General features: G+C 40.5%; 1 protein-coding gene across 1 annotated transcript in view; it reads left to right on the top strand.

The window, feature by feature from the left end:
• LOC134801880 (ryanodine receptor) overlaps positions 1-21,565 on the top strand; it is a 228,446-nt gene that overhangs the window by 146,418 nt on the left and 60,463 nt on the right. The window contains exons 58-71 of the mRNA XM_063774533.1: positions 1,547-1,678; positions 3,855-3,984; positions 4,950-5,098; positions 5,907-6,055; positions 8,397-8,559; positions 10,839-11,019; positions 11,342-11,366; positions 11,641-11,699; positions 12,975-13,052; positions 13,304-13,427; positions 13,822-13,915; positions 14,731-14,868; positions 19,944-20,100; positions 20,867-21,192. Of these exons, the coding sequence (XP_063630603.1) occupies positions 1,547-1,678; positions 3,855-3,984; positions 4,950-5,098; positions 5,907-6,055; positions 8,397-8,559; positions 10,839-11,019; positions 11,342-11,366; positions 11,641-11,699; positions 12,975-13,052; positions 13,304-13,427; positions 13,822-13,915; positions 14,731-14,868; positions 19,944-20,100; positions 20,867-21,192 (1,905 nt within the window). The remainder of the gene's footprint in view (positions 1-1,546; positions 1,679-3,854; positions 3,985-4,949; positions 5,099-5,906; positions 6,056-8,396; positions 8,560-10,838; positions 11,020-11,341; positions 11,367-11,640; positions 11,700-12,974; positions 13,053-13,303; positions 13,428-13,821; positions 13,916-14,730; positions 14,869-19,943; positions 20,101-20,866; positions 21,193-21,565) is intronic.

The following is a 21,565-nucleotide window of genomic DNA, read 5'->3' as shown; positions in this document are numbered from 1 at the left end:
GGTCCTACTAGGTATCCGAAGCGCCTATAAAGAAGATGTACAGGGATCGGCAGCGGAGCTTTTGTACGGTGAAACTCTCCGACTACCCGGCGAGCTGCTTCAGCCATCCGCAAATACAAATATCGATGTAACAGATTTTATGACGCGACTGCGGTTAATTGCTCAAAAACTACACCCCCAGCCTGCTTCACGACATGGCCAGAGAACCACGTTTATTTTCAAAGATCTAATTTCTGCTTCCCATGTGTACGTAAGAGACGACGCTGTAAGAGGACCTCTGCAACCTGCTTACAAAGGTCCCTATGAAGTATTGAAAAGGAATGAAAAAGTTTACACAATACTCATTAACGGGAAGCCAACAACAGTGACAGTGGACAGATTGAAGCCGGCTTACGTACTCGCAGACGAGGGTGCTTGCCAAACCAGCAATGACTACGTTCAGCCGCCTGTGGACTCAAGCGATCGAAAAACTCGATCAGGACGTATAGTCAAGACCCCCGATTATTATCGCCCTTGACGGTCTCTGGGGGGGAGTGGTATAGTGTACCACTACACTAAGTACGAGTATACAATATCGTTTACTACATTTAATTAACTATATTAATATTGTACCTATAGCATAGATAGTTACTATTGCAACTTATTCCCGTAAGTCGTTGCCGGGTCGTAAGGTAGTCGTCGCAAGAAATCGCCGAGTACAAATGTCTCAATTGCAAGCACCGTTAGCGCAGCGCTTGCGACGGCCGCCTGCCCCCGCCAGTCGACCGCGAGACGATACACTGAATGCACGTTGCTTTGCTCACAAATAATAAGACTCATCGCTCGCTTACACTCGCAAATTCTGTCGCTTCTTCTTATTTACTGCTTGTGCTTTCTATCGCTGATTGTTGAAATACTGTGCCTTCTGAATAAACTGTTAGTGCATTGAAAACGGACTTATTCTTGCCTACCTAAGAGAGGTTAGTACCCGTCATAAGGGCTGCTACAGAACCACAGAATAAGTTATAGTACTACCGTACAGAAAGGAAACTTCCTACAAAACCGAAGTTTGACAGCGATTCAGGGACGAATAAAAAAAAAACATTGACGAAAACAAGTTACAGGTAGGTGTTGAAGTCCCTGACTTCTGAGCTAGGCAAAGACCTGTGTTACAGAAGTCAACAAATCATGCTGTCCCTTTCTTATGTATAATACTATCCCTTTCGGCCTTTTAGGGTTGTCAAAATTCAGGGTATTATCTTATCTGTGGTTGTACACGCAAAGGGACGTCAAGTTGTGCCAACCCTAATAATTGCTCGGAGCAATGTTGAGCCGAACGGAGCCGAAAATGACCGAACGCTTTAGTTTCCTACTGGTAGAACTATAAATGATGAACAACACACGGAAGGATTACCAGCCAGTTTTGGATGCGATTAATTCGGGACCAGCACAAGTGGCGTACTCGAAAAGCCTCACAGCAGTGGACGATAAAAAGTTGATATGATGATGATGAAATATATGTATTTTTTTTAGAATACGGTATTAATCCTGTTTATTTTATTCACAGTTCAGCCACCCGCTTCCAGAATCAGATGAAGACGAAGACTACATAGATACTGGCGCCGCCATCTTGAATTTCTACTGCACACTAGTAGACCTGCTGGGACGGTGTGCGCCAGATGCTGGAGTCATCGCCTTGGTAATTACCCTTAAAGATGATTAGAGTAACTTTCAGCCCACTACCAATGTCGAACGAAGACTACATAGATACTGGTGCCACCATCTTGAATTTCTACTGCACACTCGTCGATCTGCTGGGACGGTGTGCACCTGATGCTGGAGTCATCGCTTTGGTAATTATCCTCAGATGATTAGAGTAACTTTCAGCCTACTACCAAGATCCCACGAAGACTACATACATACTGGTGCCGCCATCTTGAATTTCTACTGCACACTGATAGATCTTCTGAGACGGTGTGCGCCAGGTCAGGCCTCCGTCACACGCTCAAGGCCACGCGCTATATGCCTACCGCTCGGCGTATCGTCGACGATACAACCGACAGAGGGCCGCCGAACGCTCGCCTCAGCGCTCGCACCGCATTGCACCGCGCGTTTCCCGCGCTTATGCTTCGAAATGCCGAAACCACGTAATTATTGTGCAGTAGATGGGTGAAAAAGTCAAAAAACAAAGGAAAAAGCCTATAATAAAAAATCATCTTTTTATGGCGGGCTAAAGGTCCCACCTGAAAGTTTAATAATTATATTGAAGGGTTAGGTATTTTTAAATAACTTTGACGACGTAATAATTAATCGGCCTGGTAGCACCGTATTACAACTTTTTAAAACCGTTGATTGTCTGTTGCTTTGCTCCTGAATATTTATTAAAATTATTTAAGTACGCGATTTAGGATATTTTCAACTACTTATTAAATTTTAATAACAGAGAATTCCGAGAAGTGAAAAAATTATAAATCATTATATTAAAACTAAAACATATTTGATTCGCAACATTCGTTTTATTACAATAATCATCATAGGTAGGGTAGCTACAACCCTAGCGCATTCTTACGATGACGCGTTGGCACGTGACTCGAACGGCGGGCAACACAGTCTCGACTCTTTGTACGCGTAATTATGGTACATTTCTTCTTGTCCTGAGCAGCAGGTATTATTATTAAGGTTCTGTAGGCTATTATAGCGTAGGTATTTTTGCTTTTGTTTGGGAATGAAGTATCTGTTACGTAGTAACTATTAGGGTTCCGTACCCAAAAGGTAAAACGGGACCCTATTACTAAGACTTCGCTGTCCGTCCGTCCGTCCGTCCGTCCGTCCGTCCGTCCGTCCGTCCGTCCGTCTGTCACCAGGCTGTATCTCACGAACCGTGATAGCTAGACAGTTGAAATTTTCACAGATGATGTATTTCTGTTGCCGCTATAACAACAAATACTAAAAACAGAATAAAATAAAGATTTAAATGGGGCTCCCATACAACAAACGTGATTTTTGACCAAAGTTAAGCAACGTCGGGCGTGATCAGTACTTGGATGGGTGACCGTTTTTTTTTTGCATTTTTTTTTTCGTTTTTTTTTTTCATTATGGTACGGAACCCTTCGTGCGCGAGTCCGACTCGCACTTGCCCAGTTTTTTATTAACCTGTGGCCAGGTGCAGTTATTGCTTTGATATGTTCTTCAAAATTGTTTCTGAGAGACGAGAAAATTTAACATTGAGAAGAAAGAAATAGATTCTGATTCTGACAACACTTATTGGAGAAATCCTGAGCAATGATGTATGGCTTCACAGAGTTTTCGTTAGTCCAAATCGTTAGAAAATAAATAAAAAATAGTAGTAAGAAAGGCATGCAGCTTCCAAACGGGAGATCCTAGGTTCAAATCCTGAATCTGCGTCTGCGTAGAAATTTAAAGTCCTGTGCAAAGAGAATTTAAAATAGAGGCGGATTGTCAAAGTAAATTATGTAGTCACAGTGAATTTACTGCCATTTTTCGACAGATGTTTAAAACTTTTAGAACGCCATTTGACTTTGATTATTCTTTCACAAATATGTGTAAAATTTGTTAAATATCAAAAAGTGGTGCCATCTACTCGATACTAGGCCGAAGGTATGGTTTCATCTTTTCGAGCGATGGCGCTATACCTTTGGCATAATTTATTTACACAGGCAAATAAAGTCCATAATCAACATTGAGTGAGCATAAGAACTATATCCCAAAACCCCATACAAAGAACGGCTTGTAAGGTGGTGGTACTGGTGCTCGACGCGGTCCCAGTACATGTCATCTCGAAACTTTAATAGAGGTGACAGCAGCACCTTACCATCAGTGGGATATATAATTATAGCTGATGATGATGTTCGCAGGGCAAGAACGAATCGCTCCGAGCTCGCGCCATTCTGCGTTCCCTGGTGCCTTTAGAAGATCTTCAGGGGGTCCTCAGTCTCCGTTTTACTTTGCACAACCCTGCTGCCGGCGAAGAGCGACCCAAGTCTGGTAAGGACTGCGTATTATCGTCAGTGCTCCATAATGGGGTTGGCCGGCCGAAGTATTTCACAGATGGCACCAGCATGGCTTGCCCTGTATTAATGGACCCACAGATTACCAGTTTGCCGGACGATATCAGCCTGTCAGTTGTTCGGAACTGTCACCTTTTGCATTTAACTGACAGGCCGATACCGTCCGGCGGACTGGTAATCAGTGGGCCCCTTGAAATTGCCCTAGAATGATGTCAGTGTCTTGTTTTTTTTTCTTGGAATTTTATGGCCTGGATGCAAGCGCTTTAAGCCAAATCTCATAGAACAAAACTAGAGAAAGGGGCAAGCTATGATGGCGCCATCTATGGAAATCTTTTACCATCAGTTGCCAACCCCATTTATCTTTGTTTTTACATAAAACATCTACCAGGCAAGATTTTACGATACCAATACTTACCTACTACTCGGTTATTGGGGGTTGTTGCTGTATATTAAAATAATTGTTGTTTTCCAAAATTTGGCGAGAAGCTTTTCAAGAAGAAAGAAGAAGATTTTATTGAATGAATGTTGTTGTTGTTGTTGCATATCGGTACTTTTCAGAATCTATTTGCTTTAGGATTCTACCCTAAAATAGTAACCAGGTTATAACTTTCATTACAAGATCTTCCGCTGTGGTTATCTGGTTACGGAGTTATAGGCCCCGTGCAAGAACTATAGGGGGCAGTATAGGCCCCGTCAGATTTTTGGCGCGAGGCGTAAATGTGTCGTTTATGCTTCCGATGTAGCCCACAAGATGGCAGAACCTACTATGCACAAGGAAACGTACCGACGATAACGGTAGATGGTAGCACTTGCTTTGGCAATGTACATGTGCACATATGTTTCCGATTCAGGCCACAAGATGGCAGACCCTCCAACGCGCACGGTCCTTACACTTTGATCTCTTAATCTGTGACTAAGAGTTTTACCTGATCTTTCTTTCAGATATGCCATCTGGATTGATACCCGGGCACAAGCAGAGCGTGGTGCTTTTCCTCGAACGAGTATACGGCATTGAGACTCAAGAACTGTTCTACCGGCTTCTGGAGGAGGCATTCCTTCCAGACTTACGCGCGGCCACTATGCTGGATAGGGTAAATATACTTTCATGGTTTAATGTGGCGTTCCATGCGTAAAGGGTTTATAAGCTGAGCATGTAAACGGCCCTTACAGTGATCCTTTAGGCATGGTCACAAAATTTTCTCCTGCTGGCGACTTTTGTTACCATAACCAAAGAGGATTTGAAGAAGAGAGTTACTGTCATGGTAAATTATGTAGCTACAGTTCATTTACTGCCATCTTTCGACAGAAGATTAAACCTGTTTGAACGCCATTTGACTTTGATCCTTATTCTTTAACTGATATGTGTTAACTTTTTAAATATTAATATTCACGCCATCTACTCGAGCATAGGCTGAAGGTTGTGGCGCCATCGCTCGAAAACATGGAACCATACCTTTGGCCTATAGTCGAGTAGATGGCGTGAATATTAATATTTAATAAGTTAACACATATCACTTAAAGAATAAGGATCAAAGTCAAATGGCGTTCTAACAGTTTTATGTTCTGTCGAAAGATGGCAGTAAATTTACAGTGGCTACATAATTTACTTTGTCAATCCGTCTCTATAGACTTTATTCTCTTTGCCATAACTGATGTCTATTTTGTTGATTTTCGTTTTTAGGGTTCCGTGCCCAAAGGGTAAAAAGGGGACCCTATTACTAAGACTCCACTGACTGTCTGTCTGTCTGTCCGTCTGTCACCAGGCTGTATCTCATGAACCGTGATAGCTAGGTAATTGAAATTTTCACAGATGATGTATTTCTGTTGCCGCTATAACAACAAATACTAAAATCCGGTTTATTTTATTTTCATAATATTTTAAAATAACTTTTATTACAGAACGATGGCTGCGAGTCAGACATGGCGCTGTCAATGAACCGTTACATCGGCAACTCGATATTGCCTCTACTCATCAAGCACGCGAACTTCTATAACGAGGCCGAAAACTATGCCAGTTTGCTTGATGCTACGCTACACACTGTCTACAGGTAAGAATTAAGGTCAAACAGGGTAAGAGGATATTTTCCTGATGATGATGCTTTCCTGACCGATTTCGGCCCCAGCGACTGTGTGCTCTGGACTAGGCAATTTTTAGCTCGTGTTATTAGAGTGTAGCTGATCCACTCTCTGATGCGCTCTTAGGTGGCTCACGTACCCTATCTTCTTGCTAAATACTCGAGCGCATTTTGGGCACGTCAGCACACCACCTACATAGTTGTAGGAAATTGAGGTTGGCGGCCGAGCCTTAAGCTCATCACGTTTTTTGTCGAGCTCACTGCGGCGTTCCGTCTCAAAAATGTTAACTCTATCATTAATGAGGCGCCGCCATTCGGGCCGCTGCGCTGCTTTCCGCTCCCAGTCAGAGGGCTCTAGTTGGCATCTCTTCATATGTCTTTTCAGAACATCCTTATATCGTAAGTACTGGCCACCGCTTTTACGCTTACCATTCTGGAGTTCTGAAAAGAAGATACGCTTCGCCACTCTGTCTTCTGACATCCGAGACACGTGCCCACACCACCGTAGCTGCCGCCTCATCAGATACACCTCAATGCCTCCGACATTTGCGCGCCTCAGGACGTTTGTGTTTCTGACCCGGTCCGTCCATTTGATATTCATAATATCTCGGAGGCATTTAAGGTGGAATCTGTCAAGTGTACGTATATGCTTACGGTAAAGGACCCATGTCTCAGATGCGTACAGCAGGTTCGGCAGCACCGCTGCCATGTATACACTAATTTTAGTGGAGAGCTTCAGGTCATGGGAGCGAAATACCTTTGGCCGGAGTTTCCCGAACGCCACAGCTGCAGCACCAATTCTAGCATTTATTTCAGCATCTAGGTCGTACTTTGCTGTTATCGTGCTACCAAGATACCTGAACCTCTCCACCCGCTTCAACATCTCGTCACCGATACATACACTCGCATTTGGTTCGTTTTTAGAACTGTCAAAACGTCGAACGAAACATTACATCGTGACGTCACGGTCAACTCACCTACTTTTTATATTTCTATCCGATTTATTAAATAGAACTTGTGTTTAAAAATAAGTCCAATCTGTGTTTTTCTAATACTTAGATAGCGCTCTTTATTTCGGGTTATATTTTCGTCCCTTTTGCGGTGGAAACGGCGGGCTGCTGGGGTGCTGACGCGAAACAATTTGTGCGTGACATAGGCCGTCGACTCAGGCAAAAGGGAGAGGATCCCCGCTCCGAATCGTTTCTGGTGCAGAGGCTGTCCATAGCCATCCAGCGGGGTAATGCCGTGAGTGTTATGGGCACTTTTGCACCGGAAGCGATAAAGAACGGGTTTGACGGATAGGTACTTTTGTTTTAGAATGAATATAAATTGTTTTCATGCATTGTGTAAAATAATTTATTTTAAATAAAGCATACCCCCCCCCCCTATTGCGTCACTTGTGGTAAATGCGTCTATTGAAGATATCTTCGAAACGCAACATGATATTATGACTATTATAGCCGTCTTCATTAAAAGTTCGGTGGCCATAATTCGAATATAGAGTTGCAATAGTTCTAAAATGTTCCGTTTAGAAGAAATCTTTAAAAAACGCATGAACTCAAGTGACGCGTTTAACCCGGTTGACGTTATCGAATTTGTTATACAGACTGTCTCGTTGAAATGAACGTACATAGGTACCTACTGACCTTCAGTTCTTGCGGCCAATGATAGAAGACCTTAACACATTCACTGCCAGCGACCCGCTAGGCGGGTTCTCTGTTCGTAGGCGCTTACGGTTTTTTCCCGTGTTATCGGCTACGCTCGTAGCGCGTAGCTCGCGCTGGCACTGAATGTGTTAAAAGCTACCAATTTGATCCGCCATCTATTTTCAATTTAGTTTAGTGAAAATGTTATAATGGTTTAGGGAAAATTAACGATTTTATGTTTTTGGTGACCCGTGCTAACTTTTTTTAAAGCAAATCCGTGATAGAAGTATATATAACTATAACTATAGATGGTCAAGCAAATCTTGTCAGTAGAAAAAGGCGCGAAATTCAAATTTTCTATGGGACGATATCCTTTCGCGCCTAAATTTTTCAAATTTGCCGCCTTTTTCTACTGACAAGACCTGCTTGACCCAGTATAGTTTTCCAGTTTTTCTTACATGGGCGTTGTTTTGCTTTTCATTATCATATTTGGGTACTGTTTGCGAAATAATGCAGAAGGAAGATTTTTTAAGAAATTCTCTACCGGTCTTAAGTCATGCATGTAGTTTAGCTTGACGACTGCTAGCATACTATATAACAAGGTTAAGCCTTTTTAAACCCAGCGTTTTTTTATCTGATATGAAATAAATTTATCTTATCTTTCACAGACTATCCAAGAACCGTATGCTGACTAAAGGTCAGCGTGAAGCGGTGTCTGACTTCTTGGTAGCACTAACTTCGGCCATGCAACCTTCTATGCTGCTCAAACTGCTGAGGAAACTTACTGTAGATGTGTCCCGTCTGTCGGAGTATACTACTGTTGCGCTCAGGGTACGTAGCACATCACTTCATAACTCATACTTGATGTATATGTGGAATATTTGGGTTTATCATCAAGACAACATAACAAGAATGCTGACCAAGAGTGAAGTGTGATATTACTTAGTAGCACTAACTTTGCCATGCAACCTTCTATGCTGCTCAAACTGCTGAGGAAACTTACTGTAGATGTGTCCCGTCTGTCGGAGTATACTACTGTTGCGCTCAGGGTACGTAGCACATCACTTCATAACTCATACTCGAAGTATATGTGGAATATTTGGGTTTATCATCAAGACAACATAACAAGAATGCTGACCAAGAGTGAAGTGTGATATTACTTAGTAGCACTAACTTTGCCATGCAACCTTCTATGCTGCTCAAACTGCTGAGGAAACTTACTGTAGATGTGTCCCGTCTGTCGGAGTATACTACTGTTGCGCTCAGGGTACGTAGCACATCACTTCATAACTCATACTCGAAGTATATGTGGAATATTTGGGTTTATCATCAAGACAACATAACAAGAATGCTGACCAAGAGTGAAGTGTGATATTACTTAGTAGCACTAACTTTGCCATGCAACCTTCTATGCTGCTCAAACTGCTGAGGAAACTTACTGTAGATGTGTCCCGTCTGTCGGAGTATACTACTGTTGCGCTCAGGGTACGTAGCACATCACTTCATAACTCATACTCGAAGTAAATATTTGGGTTTATCATCAAGACAACATAACAAGAATGCTGACCAAGAGTGAAGTGTGATATTACTTAGTAGCACTAACTTTGCCATGCAACCTTCTATGCTGCTCAAACTGCTGAGGAAACTTACTGTAGATGTGTCCCGTCTGTCGGAGTATACTACTGTTGCGCTCAGGGTACGTAGCACATCACTTCATAACTCATACTCGAAGTATATGTGGAATATTTGGGTTTATCATCAAGACAACATAACAAGAATGCTGACCAAGAGTGAAGTGTGATATTACTTAGTAGCACTAACTTTGCCATGCAACCCTCTATGCTGCTCAAACTGCTGAGGAAACTTACTGTAGATGTGTCCCGTCTGTCGGAGTATACTACTGTTGCGCTCAGGGTACGCAGCACACCACTTCATAACTCATACTTGATGTATATGTGGAATATTTGGGTTTATCATCAAGACAACATAACAAGAATGCTGACCAAGAGTGAAGTGTGATATTACTTAGTAGCACTAACTTTGCCATGCAACCTTCTATGCTGCTCAAACTGCTGAGGAAACTTACTGTCGATGTGTCCCGTCTGTCGGAGTATACTACTGTTGCGCTCAGGGTACGTATCACACCACTTCATAACTCATACTTGATGTATATGTGGAATATTTGGGTTTATCATCAAGACAACATAACAAGAATGCTGACCAAGAGTGAAGTGTGATATTACTTAGTAGCACTAACTTTGCCATGCAACCTTCTATGCTGCTCAAACTGCTGAGGAAACTTACTGTAGATGTGTCCCGTCTGTCGGAGTATACTACTGTTGCGGTCAGGGTGTGTATTACATCATAACTCCCTAGCAGTTTGTCTTATAATTCTATCTGTAGTGCAAATGTAGGAGTAACGGCGGCTAAAGGATCGTCCACACCTTTGCTCTAAATACACTGATGCTGATGCACCGTGGATAAATTTTTAACGCTAACTCATACTTGAAGTTTGAGAAAAACATGGCATTCGAGACTCGGTCATCAGAGCAACTTTGGTTTTGATTTATTAGGGATTTTAACAACAGAATAAAGAATTAACGCATAAAAAGTATCCAATTTTTATTAAAGTTAATTCATTTTTAGGTTTCGTAGACAAAGGGTAAAAACGGGACCCTATTACTAAGTTTCCTCTGTCCGTCCGTCTGTCTGTCACCATGCTGTATCTCATGAATCGTAATAATTAGGCAGTTGAAATTTTCACAGATAATGTATTTGTGTTGCCGCTATAACAACAAATACTAAGAAGTACGGAACCCTCGGTGGTGTTGGCAAGTCCAGCAGAACGAAACTCTATTAATTCCTTTTTACATTTCTCTGTGCTCTATGCTCTAGTTCTATTTTTGAATGCTGTTATGCACATTTCCACCTAAAGACCTAAGTTACGTGTAAATTGTGCTTTTGATAAAATATGGTTATTGTGTTTACAAGACGCTTTTGACTTCTGCGCTCATAAAGAATCAGCCCAAATCGACCTGCACCGCTGAACAGGTCGGCGAGTCCGACTCGCACTTGTCGGATTTTTTATTTATCAACGATGTTGTCCACAGTTGCTAACGTTACACTACGAGCGCTGCGCTAAATACTACGGTAGCTCTGGCTCCGGCGGTTCCTCGGACGAAGAGAAGCGTCTCACCATGATGCTGTTCAGCAACATCTTCGATTCCCTCAGCAAGATGGACTACGACCCTGAACTGTTTGGGAAGGCGCTGCCTTGCCTCATCGCTATTGGTAAGACTTTTACGCTTTTAGTCGCTCAATTTGGCGCTAGATGGCGCTGTACTGGTGGCGACGAATCCTACATCGCGCTAACGAAGTGTCGTCGTAAAATCTATAAGTAGGTATAATTTTGAGTCACTTGAGCCTCTAAGTGAATTGTGTTGCTTAATGCCTTTATAATCAGGGCTTGAGTAAATTGTATGTCTCCTTGAGAGGCATATATCAAGAGACATGGCTTTGAGGAGAAGCGTCTCACCAAGTCACCATGATGCTGTTCAGCAACATCTTCGACTCCCTCAGCAAGATGGACTACGACCCTGAACTGTTTGAAAAGGCGCTGCCTTGCCTCATTGCTATCGGTAAGTTTACTGAATTTTACAATAGATGGCCCTGCACCGATAGTGGGGGATCCTGCATCGCGCTAACGAAGTGTCGACGTAGAATCTTTTAGTAGATTTAGATAAGTATTCGAATTAGGTTTGTATGTAAAATTCTAGAGCCTTTAAGTGAATTCTGTTGCTTAATGCCTTTATAATCAGGGCTTGAGTAAAATCTATGGCTCCTTGAGAGACATGGCTCTTAGGAGAAGTTCCTTACCATGTTGCTAGTCAGCAACATCTTCGATTCCCTCAGCAAGATGGACTACGACCCTGAACTGTTTGGGAAGGCGCTGCCTTGTCTCATCGCTATCGGTAAGACTTTTACGCTTTTAGTCGCTCAATTTGACGCTATATGGCGCTCTACTGGTGGCGACGAATCCTACATCGCGCTAACGAAGTGTCGTAGAATCTATAAGTAGGTTAATGGGTATAATTTTGAGTAAGATGAGCCTCTAAGTGAATTCTGTTGCTTAATGCCTTTATAATCAGGGTTTGAGTATAATGTATAGCTCCTTGAGAGGCATATCAAGAGACATGGCTTTGAGGAGAAGCGTCTCACCATAATGCTGTTCAGCAACATCTTCGATTCCCTCAGCAAGATGGACTACGACCCTGAGCTGTTTGGGAAGGCGCTGCCTTGTCTCATCGCTATCGGTAAGTTTACTGAATTTGACGATAGATGGCCCTGCACCGATGGTGGGGGATCCTGCATTGCGCTAATGAAGTGTCGACGTAGAATCTATAAGTAGATTTGGGTGTAAAATTCTAGAGCCAGAGTTGGTAAGACTTGCGCTTTTAGTCGCTCAATTTCACGCTAGATGGCGCCGTACCGCTGGCGTCGAATCCTACATCGCGCTAACGCAGTGTCGTCGTAAAATCTATAAGTAGGTTAATGGGTATCATTTTGAGTAAGGTGAGCCTCTAAGTGAATTCTGTTGCTTAATGCCTTTATAATCAGGGTTTGAGTATAATGTATGGCTCCTTGAGAGGCATATCAGAGGCTCTGAGGAGAAGCGCCTCACCATGATGCTGTTCAGCAACATCTTCGATTCCCTCAGCAAGATGGACTACTACCCTGAGCTCTTTGGAAAGGCGCTGCCTTGTCTCATCGCTATCGGTAAGTTTACTGAATTTGACGATAGATGGCCCTGCACCGATGGTGGGGGATCCTGCATTGCGCTAATGAAGTGTCGACGTAGAATCTATAAGTAGATTTGGGTGTAAAATTCTAGAGCCACAGTGAATTCTGCTGCTTAATGCCTTTATAATCAGTTTGAGTATAATGTATGACTCCTTAAGAGACATATCAAGAAACATGGTGACGTTCCTTACCATGTTGCTGACCAGCAAGATGGACTACAACCTTGAACTGTTTGGAAAGGCGCTACCTTGTCTTGTTGCTATCGGTAAGTTTACAGAATTAACGGCTAGATGGCGCTATAAGGCTATAAAATTAGGGATTCGAAATGAATATATTTCTTACGGCAAAACAATGAGAAAATATGAACGGGAATAAGAATGAACGTATATTTTGTACACAATTTTCAAGGTCAAGGTCACCTTACCTAAGCATATATTTGGTTGCAGGTTGCGCTCTGCCGCCGGACTACTCTCTGGTCAAGAACTACGATGATGAGTTCTATGGCAAAGAACAACAATCCACCGGTATGTATAGTTTTTCCACCTTTATCCTCTAGCCGCTCACAGAAAAAAAATGCTAAACATGCAATTCTGATTTGTCAAAAGAAAGAAGAGGAAGATAATGGGAGGCCTTTTTATAGGTCTGTGGGCGGATTAGGTATAACTTTAAATAGAGACTAACTTTAAATATATCATTTATCCTAATACAATGCCATAAATGACATTAACAAAGTGTGAAAATATCACAAATAAAATGTATCTTATTTTTTGCTCAGGCGGTCCAGACAACCCGCAATACGACCCTCAGCCAATCAACACGTCATCAGTCGCACTCAACAACGATCTCAACACCATTGTCCAGAAATTCTCAGAGCATTACCACGATGCCTGGGCTTCCAGGTAACGCTTTAGTAATTTAAATCATGCTTAACCCTTAATTTGGCAACGTCCAAAATACTGGACATATATTGTATTTTTTTTCTTAACCAGTATCATTGCTACTATTGAGCACCGAGGTTTTAACTCACGACCTTCCGTGTTTTTTGTCGATTTAAGGGTTAATTCAGATTATTAATTAAGGTAGAAGATTGTTATTGTTTATCCCATCATTTATGTCAGTTATGGCTTCACAAATATCAGATTCATATTTACATTATATTGCCATTATCACTCTTAATTATTATCGTTGTGTCGTCAGCAAAAACAGTAAGTATTTGGGCTTCAAAAAAAAACTAGATTATCTCGACTTTGTTCTGTGTATTTAGTATAAATAAATATTAATCGTACTCAACAGGAAAATCGAAAACGGTTGGGTGTACGGCGAATCCTGGTCGGACAGTCAGAAGTCTCATCCCCGCCTCAAGCCATACAACATGCTAAATGACTACGTAAGTATTTTCTCTATACTCTTGATTTAAATAATTTGGTATTTAACAAAAAACTAGTGCCTTCGTCAATTCTTGGGATTAGGTTGCTAAGAGGCCCATGAGCCGTGGCAAAATGCCGGTATAACGCGAGGAAGAAGGTATTTAACGAAAAACACCCTTTGAATCTCGAAAGGCTCTTATAATTTGAAACAAATGTAACGAATACCCAATGTCCTAAAAATAGAACATTTTAAAATCGTGAAAATTATAAAAAGTGCTTTGAAGGGCTTATTCCTATAATATTAACATACCTTTATATTCGTTATTTCAAATCGGTTGAGTATCAAGAAAATTATCAAAATACATTATTATTGATTACTTTATATCCCGCTACCCTAAGGTTGTCTGAAGACATCGCTTACAGCGATAAGACCGCCGTTTGCTACCTTTATTTACATTTTAATCTGTTTTTAAATTTTGTTTTCTTTCCGGTGCAATAAAGTATATTTATTATTCTCTTTATTTATTTCTCATCTTAAGTTAGGTTATTTATAATATGAATATAAAAGTAAAATATAAAAACACATAAAAAATAATATAAACACATTATAAAAAACCTAACCTACGGTGCCGCCAGCAGCGGGGCAAGGCCCAAGCTACCGGTGGTCAGGGCTGCAGAGAGAGGAACCGGCGGACTATCCGCGCCGTGTCCAAGATCACCGCCTTCTGCATCTGACCCTTGATTTGGATCAACATTTGGATTTGGATTTGGAACACCTTGAGAGACTTTATTTATATTTATTATTATACCTCCCTTAAATTAACTTTTCTTACAGGAAAAGGAGCGCTACAAGGAACCAGTCCGCGAGTCCCTAAAAGCGCTACTAGCGATCGGCTGGTCGGTGGAACATTCCGAAGTCGACCTGCCCAGTACCAACAGGAGCTCCATGCGACGACAATCCAAGTCTGGTGGCGTAAGTATTTAGTTCGCCTAACCAGGCGCGGCTCACTCCGCGATTTCGTCGCTTTGCTACAGGTAGCTAAAAGTACATCCGTTCCACACTAATTTTGGTGGCTAGCCATAAGCCGCGCGTGGCGCTGTCGCCACCTAGCGGCCATATCTGTCCTAATAGTAACAGACGCGTTTTGTTAGAGAGTGAGTCTTCTGTACCTAGTACTATTATTTATTCTGTAGCCTACCTACGGAGTAACACACTTGAATAATTTAATGACACGTTTCAAAATGACTGACAATATACCCCTTTTTGGCCAAAAACTGAATCCACAAAATATCCATATTTTAATTATCAGATCGTTATTAGTTCGATAACTGCGCCCATCATAATCGGACTTAATGATTCGAGATTCACTGTAATTAACCTATAATAATTATGCTTCATACTGTCTATTTTATTAACGCTGTCAGGACGAGATGGATAAGAGCAAAGAAACGGTAACTTTATGTTCTTTTTAGTTTATATCATGCCCAAGCAATTTTCAGAAACATACGGATTCTGTCCAATGTTCTCAAACAAGGACATTCCATAAGTTGCTCCGTATAAACGCGATTACAAGTCGATAATAAATTTACTGTTTATTTAACAATAAACTCATGTAAAAAATTTACTTCTGTTAATTCGCGTTTGTACGGGGCAACGGTAGAAAATTACGTGGAGTAGTTGTAGTTTCCTGGGACCGCATAAAATAAAGTTCTCCCTATTAAGAACCAATAAATAGTAGATTGTACAACAAGGGCATAAAGTGACCCATTGTCACCCGAGGCAATTTTTTGGTCTGAGCGAAGCGAAGACCAAAATAGTAGACGAGGGTAAAAATGGACATTGCCCAAGGACAAGGCCCTTGTTGTACACTCTGCTTTTCACTTCGATTGCGAGGAAAATATACAAAAAATCTAATATTTTAGGTTATTTTAACGTATTTATTCAAGACTAAAGAAAATAGTTCTTGGGCCGGTCGGGGGCGCGGGGCACGCCGCTCGGGAGAGCGCCGGTCGGGGGCGCGCCGGCAGGGCTGGCAGTTTGTATGGCAGAATGTGGACTTTATTGCTAAGTCAATAAGGGTCGTTTGCACCAAGCTGTTCGTATCGTTAAAGAGTTCGCTAAATTTTTATGTATGGAAAGTTTCATAGTAAAGTGCCGGGGCGCGCCGGCTGACGTTGATCAGTCTGTCAAATGTGGTTGGTGCAACTGGCCCTTAGGGTCGTAATAGATGATATGGTCTAGAGCATAAAATGCGATTTTATGTCGTCTACGCACGACATAAAGGTGCACTTTTTGAGCATGAGAAGTGAAAATTATATTTTATAAAACAGTTTTCAGGTGAGATTGCTTACCTTTTTCTAATAATAAAAAAAATGTTTTCGAAAGCGACATAATATATATAATATTAGTTTATAATTTTTATTATGCTGCCAAAAGGAGACTGACCAAGAAAAAATAACGATCGTTTTTTTGTTTCCTAGTTTGTATAGTTGTTATAAATGTAGCTACGGAATAAAAAGATATATGAATATTTGTATTATTGTCTATATCATTAATGCTGCTTATCGTAGGAAAAAACGAATAAGGAAAAGGATACGGTATTTTAAAATTTATTTTATGTATAGAAATTTAATTTGCATGTTTGTTTACCCTTTATAGTATTACACATTCCCTTTGTATATATATCCTAAAACCCAATGTCATTTAAAAAGGACAAATTCATATCGACTTTAAAATTGTCATGGAATTAATGATTTCCAATTTAAAATAGTATAAATTCCTTTGGGACTTAGTAGGCTGTATCTGTTTTATTAAAGTTACAAATTACAATTATACCTACAAATAAACTGGCAACATTGATATCATTGACACTAATTGTCGGCTGCTCAAGGCATACGTCAAGATTTACTGTTAGGAAGAGGTCAGATTGAGCGGCATTTTGACCAGTGTTGCCGGTTCAGACCAGTACATTAATTGTAAATTGTAACTTCAAATTGAGTCCAGTTGTTGTAAATAACCCCCTAAAGCCCACGGTCCTATATGTAGTACCAACCATTTCTATGTACATACAGGGTGGAAAGGCACGACGATCCTTCCCGGAAGTATTAGGTCGTTTAAGTGATACAGAGACTATTGGTAATGGTAAGAATCGTTAATTGAGTAAAAAATAAAAATTGCAAAAATACTACTTTTTAACTGTGGTGATAACCCTATAGCATGTGCACATGACGGCTAGATTAAGGATCTCCGTCGGGAAAGCTCGGGACTTTACACTTTTTTCCGATCGTTGACAGTATCGCAATGATGTATGAATGACGCATAAATGTCAAATAAATCAAATGCATGCAAAAATATTACAAACAATTTTATTACTTTCTTAGATAATTACTTTTTTCCAATATTTAATACTATCTTCTTTTCACATACGGTGTTCAAATGTACCTCCGTGTATTACAACGCCGCCGCAGCCCGTACCCGAGTATGTCGATGCACATGCGATATAGTGTATGCTCTTCGTCATTTATCCTCCGCAGAAAGCACCAATTAGCCTTTGTCTCATTTCGTCCGCAGTTTCACATTCCGTTTGGTTTGGTACACCATATCTTTTACACAGCCCCACAAATTTAAATAGCCACGAGCATCTAACATTTTTATTTGAAGAATATGACATTCAATAAGTATATTCAATGAAAATTTAATTTCAAACATCAGACGTCTTGTCTATTTCCTACCACGCAAGAAGGTTTGTTAGTTTGGTATTGAAGAAGTATTTATTCTTGATTTATTCTTAGTATTTAATTTTTGCAAGTTCATTTGGTGCAACTAATACAACCTACTTGTTATTTTTAATTATTTTAGATAGTTTCCAATTATTCGAAAATAATTTTGTGAAACGTGTTAAGAAACTAAAACCTTTTTATCAGTCAAGGAAACCAGAGATATTTATAAGACGATTGCGTACTTTTGAGTGGTTGTCAATGTCACCATTTGAACTGTCGTTGTAAACAATGTTGTGGTTAGTATTATTAATATTAAGGAATAACATAACTATTTCATTCAAGTATTGAACAAGTGGAACCACTAAGAAAGCGAAAATCCTGCAATGATTCTTACCGTGCTGTAAGCAGACCTAAAAATGGTTAGATGGCAACAAATTAGCATAATTTCCTGTCGAATACTGATTGTTTACAAGTAAGTTCATTGACCCTGTCACCTGTTAGGGTTAGAACAAAGTAGTTTTTTGCGTGGATGTTTAAAAGGTCATAATTTAGAAACGGTTGCCCATATTAACATAGTTTCTATGGAGATAATATAGAGCTTAGGCTAAACTATCTCCCATTTCCGGAAAGGATCGTCGTGCCTTTCCACCCTGTATAATGTATTGTTTAAATTATTTTCAAATGGAGCAAAGTTACATTTCACTTGTTCTGTGTAGTTTCGAAACAAAAGAAATTCTACCATATTTTCTGCTTGCCATTTTTTCTAGTACTTAGGGTCTTAGGACAATTTTATTGGAATAAATCAACGACTAAAAGAAGACCCCAGACAATAAATAGCGATTTTCAGTATGATATCACTGGCCCAATATTACAGGGTTCTATGTTACATTTTCAAGATAGTTGAAATTCGACTTCACTGTGACAATGTTCAAATTTCAGTTCGATAAAAGTCAAACATAGAACCCTGCAATATGGCGCAGGTTAGTTATTTTCAATTCTGTTTGAGAATGTAAATTATTTGAAAAAAAACCTTATTGCTAGGATATAAGGTCCAATAATGGTCCGTTTTTGCTGTTAGTTAATAACTTTAGTATCCTTGTAAAATATCTATGTCCTAAGTAGAGATGCACCGGATATTCGGTTACTATCCGGTATCCGGCCTATCCGGCCATTATTAGACTACCGGCCGGATCCCGGATAGGACCTACTATCCGGCCGGAGACCGGATAGTAAATTTGCTTGATTTCGGAGTAAACAAATTGGGTTTATGAAATAGTCACGGTCATAATCGTACTCGTTTATTATTAAAAAAAAAAATTTAATATGCCACTGACTTGTTTGATTTCGAAGTTTTCGAACCTATTAATGTTCACCACGAAACAGGTCAAAACCTGCACAAAGCGCATCTGAAAAACCGAAATGTAGATATAGTTCCGCCGGCCGGATTTTCGGCGGCCGGATACCGAATATTCGGCCGATGGTCAGGCCGAACATCTGGTATCCGGCCGATGGTCAGGCCGAACATCCGGTATCCGGCGAAACAACTATCCGTTGCATCTCTAGTCCTAAGCTTGGTGTGCCCCTGTGTTAACCCTAAATGTTGTTTTCATATCCCGACAGCAGCGCCCGCCAGACCCTGTGGTGAGTAAACCTGGACCCTCTTAACACATTCACTGCCAACGACTAAGCGTCTTCTCTGTTCGTAGGCATTTTTCGCTACAAAGCGGAAAAGACATGTTATCGGCTACGAACATAGCGCATAGCTCGGGCGGACAGAGAATACGTTAACTGTTAATGTATAGTAACTAACTTGGCATTGTTATATAAATAATGTGTATACATGTGTGTTCCGACCTTTTTTATCGACATGTGTAGTTAAATTTAAAATATTTTCGCTGTTGTTTTTCTAAAGTAAATTATATTATATGTTGCTAAACATATTAAGTGAAGTTCCCAACTTTCGATAATAAAAGTACCACAAATATCATCGTTTTGAACTCAGTAGATACGTATTTGAGCGTTTTCTAAAAAAAAAATTTACATTTCATTCATGTCTTCAAAATATTGACTTCTTGGGCTCATTTTATTCAGAATCATTTGTACATTCAAAAAAATGAGCCCATGTAAAATGAGCCCAAGAAGTCAATATTTTGAAGACATGAATGAAATGTACAACATTTTGGAAAACGCTCATTTTGACGGTATAAAATTACATTGTCGTTATGACCTTACAAAAGTTCGCTACAAACCTAAAAAACTATGCTTCCGCTACGACATAGCGGTACAAGCCTAGCTTAGCAGTAAGTTAACCATTACAATATATTTCAGACGGACTCAGCGACCCCATTCAACTACAATCCGCATCCTGTCGACATGACCAATTTGACTCTGTCGAGAGAAATGCAGAACATGGCTGAGAGATTAGCTGACAACGCTCACGATATCTGGGCTAAGAAGAAGAAAGAAGAACTTACTACGAACGGAGGTAATACCAGGAGCCCATTTCTCGAACGATATTAGTCTAATATTATTAGTGTGTTGTCATGACAACCCATACGATTTCACAGTTCGTGGACTAATAATATTAGACTAATATCGTTCGAGAAATGGGCCCCAGGCGTGGCTCACTCCGCGATTTCGTCGCGTCGCTACAAGTACATGCGGCCCACACCAATTTTGGTGTCTAGCAGTAGTAGTTGCCGCGCACCGCTACGGAACGGACGCCTGCTCGCACTTGCACCACCTTGCAGTCATATTTGTCGTAATAGACGAGTTTTTATTCTTACTATTATTTATTCTGTGGTAATACATTTGAATCAGTTGATATAACCGCCGATGCTTTAGACATAATGTTAGGAGCTGTTTTACAACAGCACGTATATACACACTCTTTTATTACGTGAAATCGATGTTGAAACATAAGCGCAAAGCAGACGATATATTGTTGTGTGCGTGACATATAACGATTGCAATGGCTTCTGTGTGTGGCTTGAAACACTGCTCTTCGCTATACAGCCAATCAGTAGATCAAATAGTTTGACTTTTTTTTTTGGAGCTGTGTCAAAGCGCAGAGAAAAAGTAATATGGCACATTCATATTTCAGGAGTGTCTTTTCAAAAGGGCTTATTTTGGTATGAAGATCATAGAGAAATAAGCCCTTTTGAAAAGTAGTCATTTATTGTAGCGTAAAATAATTACTTATTTATAGCTTTTTCGGATCGGCAATTTAACAATTCTTTTATTCCCTACAGGCGGAATCCACCCTCAACTCGTCCCATACGATCTCCTCACCGACAAAGAAAAGAAGAAGGATCGAGAACGATCCCAAGAGTTCCTCAAATACCTCCAATATCAGGGCTACAAGCTCCACCGCCCCAGCAAGGCTCAGCAAAGCGACACGGAACAGACCACTACGGGCGTAGCAATAGAGCTTAGATTCGCTTACTCGTTGTTGGAGAAACTGATACAGTACATCGATAGGGCGACGATTAATATGAAGCTTTTGAAACCGTCGACTACGTTTAGTAGGAGGACGAGTTTTAAGACGAGTACGAGGGATATTAAGTTCTTCTCTAAGGTGAGTTTGAAAAAGTAGCCGAATTTCCACATTGGCGTTTTATATGTTAACTATTAAATCGACACAAAACATGGAAAGTCGAAGGTTCAAACCTCCTAGCCTCCTAAGGCGCAGCCATACAAATTAAAAACCTAAAATTTGACACTGAAATTTGAACCTATAGTGCAGGGAATAGAGTTGACTTTTATTTATTTGAAAATTTAACGATACAAAAGAAATGCAACTCTGTTCTAATTCAATATATGGTTTAAATTTCATCGAACTGAAGTACCATAGGTAGGACTTTGGGCCTTAGGAGGCTAGGCGCTAAATAGTAATAAAAAAAATGCAAAAAGAGGGTTAGAATGTTATCCAGGCCAGTATTTTAGAAGTT

This window comes from Cydia splendana, chromosome 23, assembly GCF_910591565.1.
Source record: "Cydia splendana chromosome 23, ilCydSple1.2, whole genome shotgun sequence".
Lineage (NCBI taxonomy): Eukaryota > Metazoa > Arthropoda > Insecta > Lepidoptera > Tortricidae > Cydia > Cydia splendana.
The sequence above is the reverse complement of the archived record's forward strand: the minus strand, read 5'-3'. Positions and strand labels throughout refer to the sequence as shown.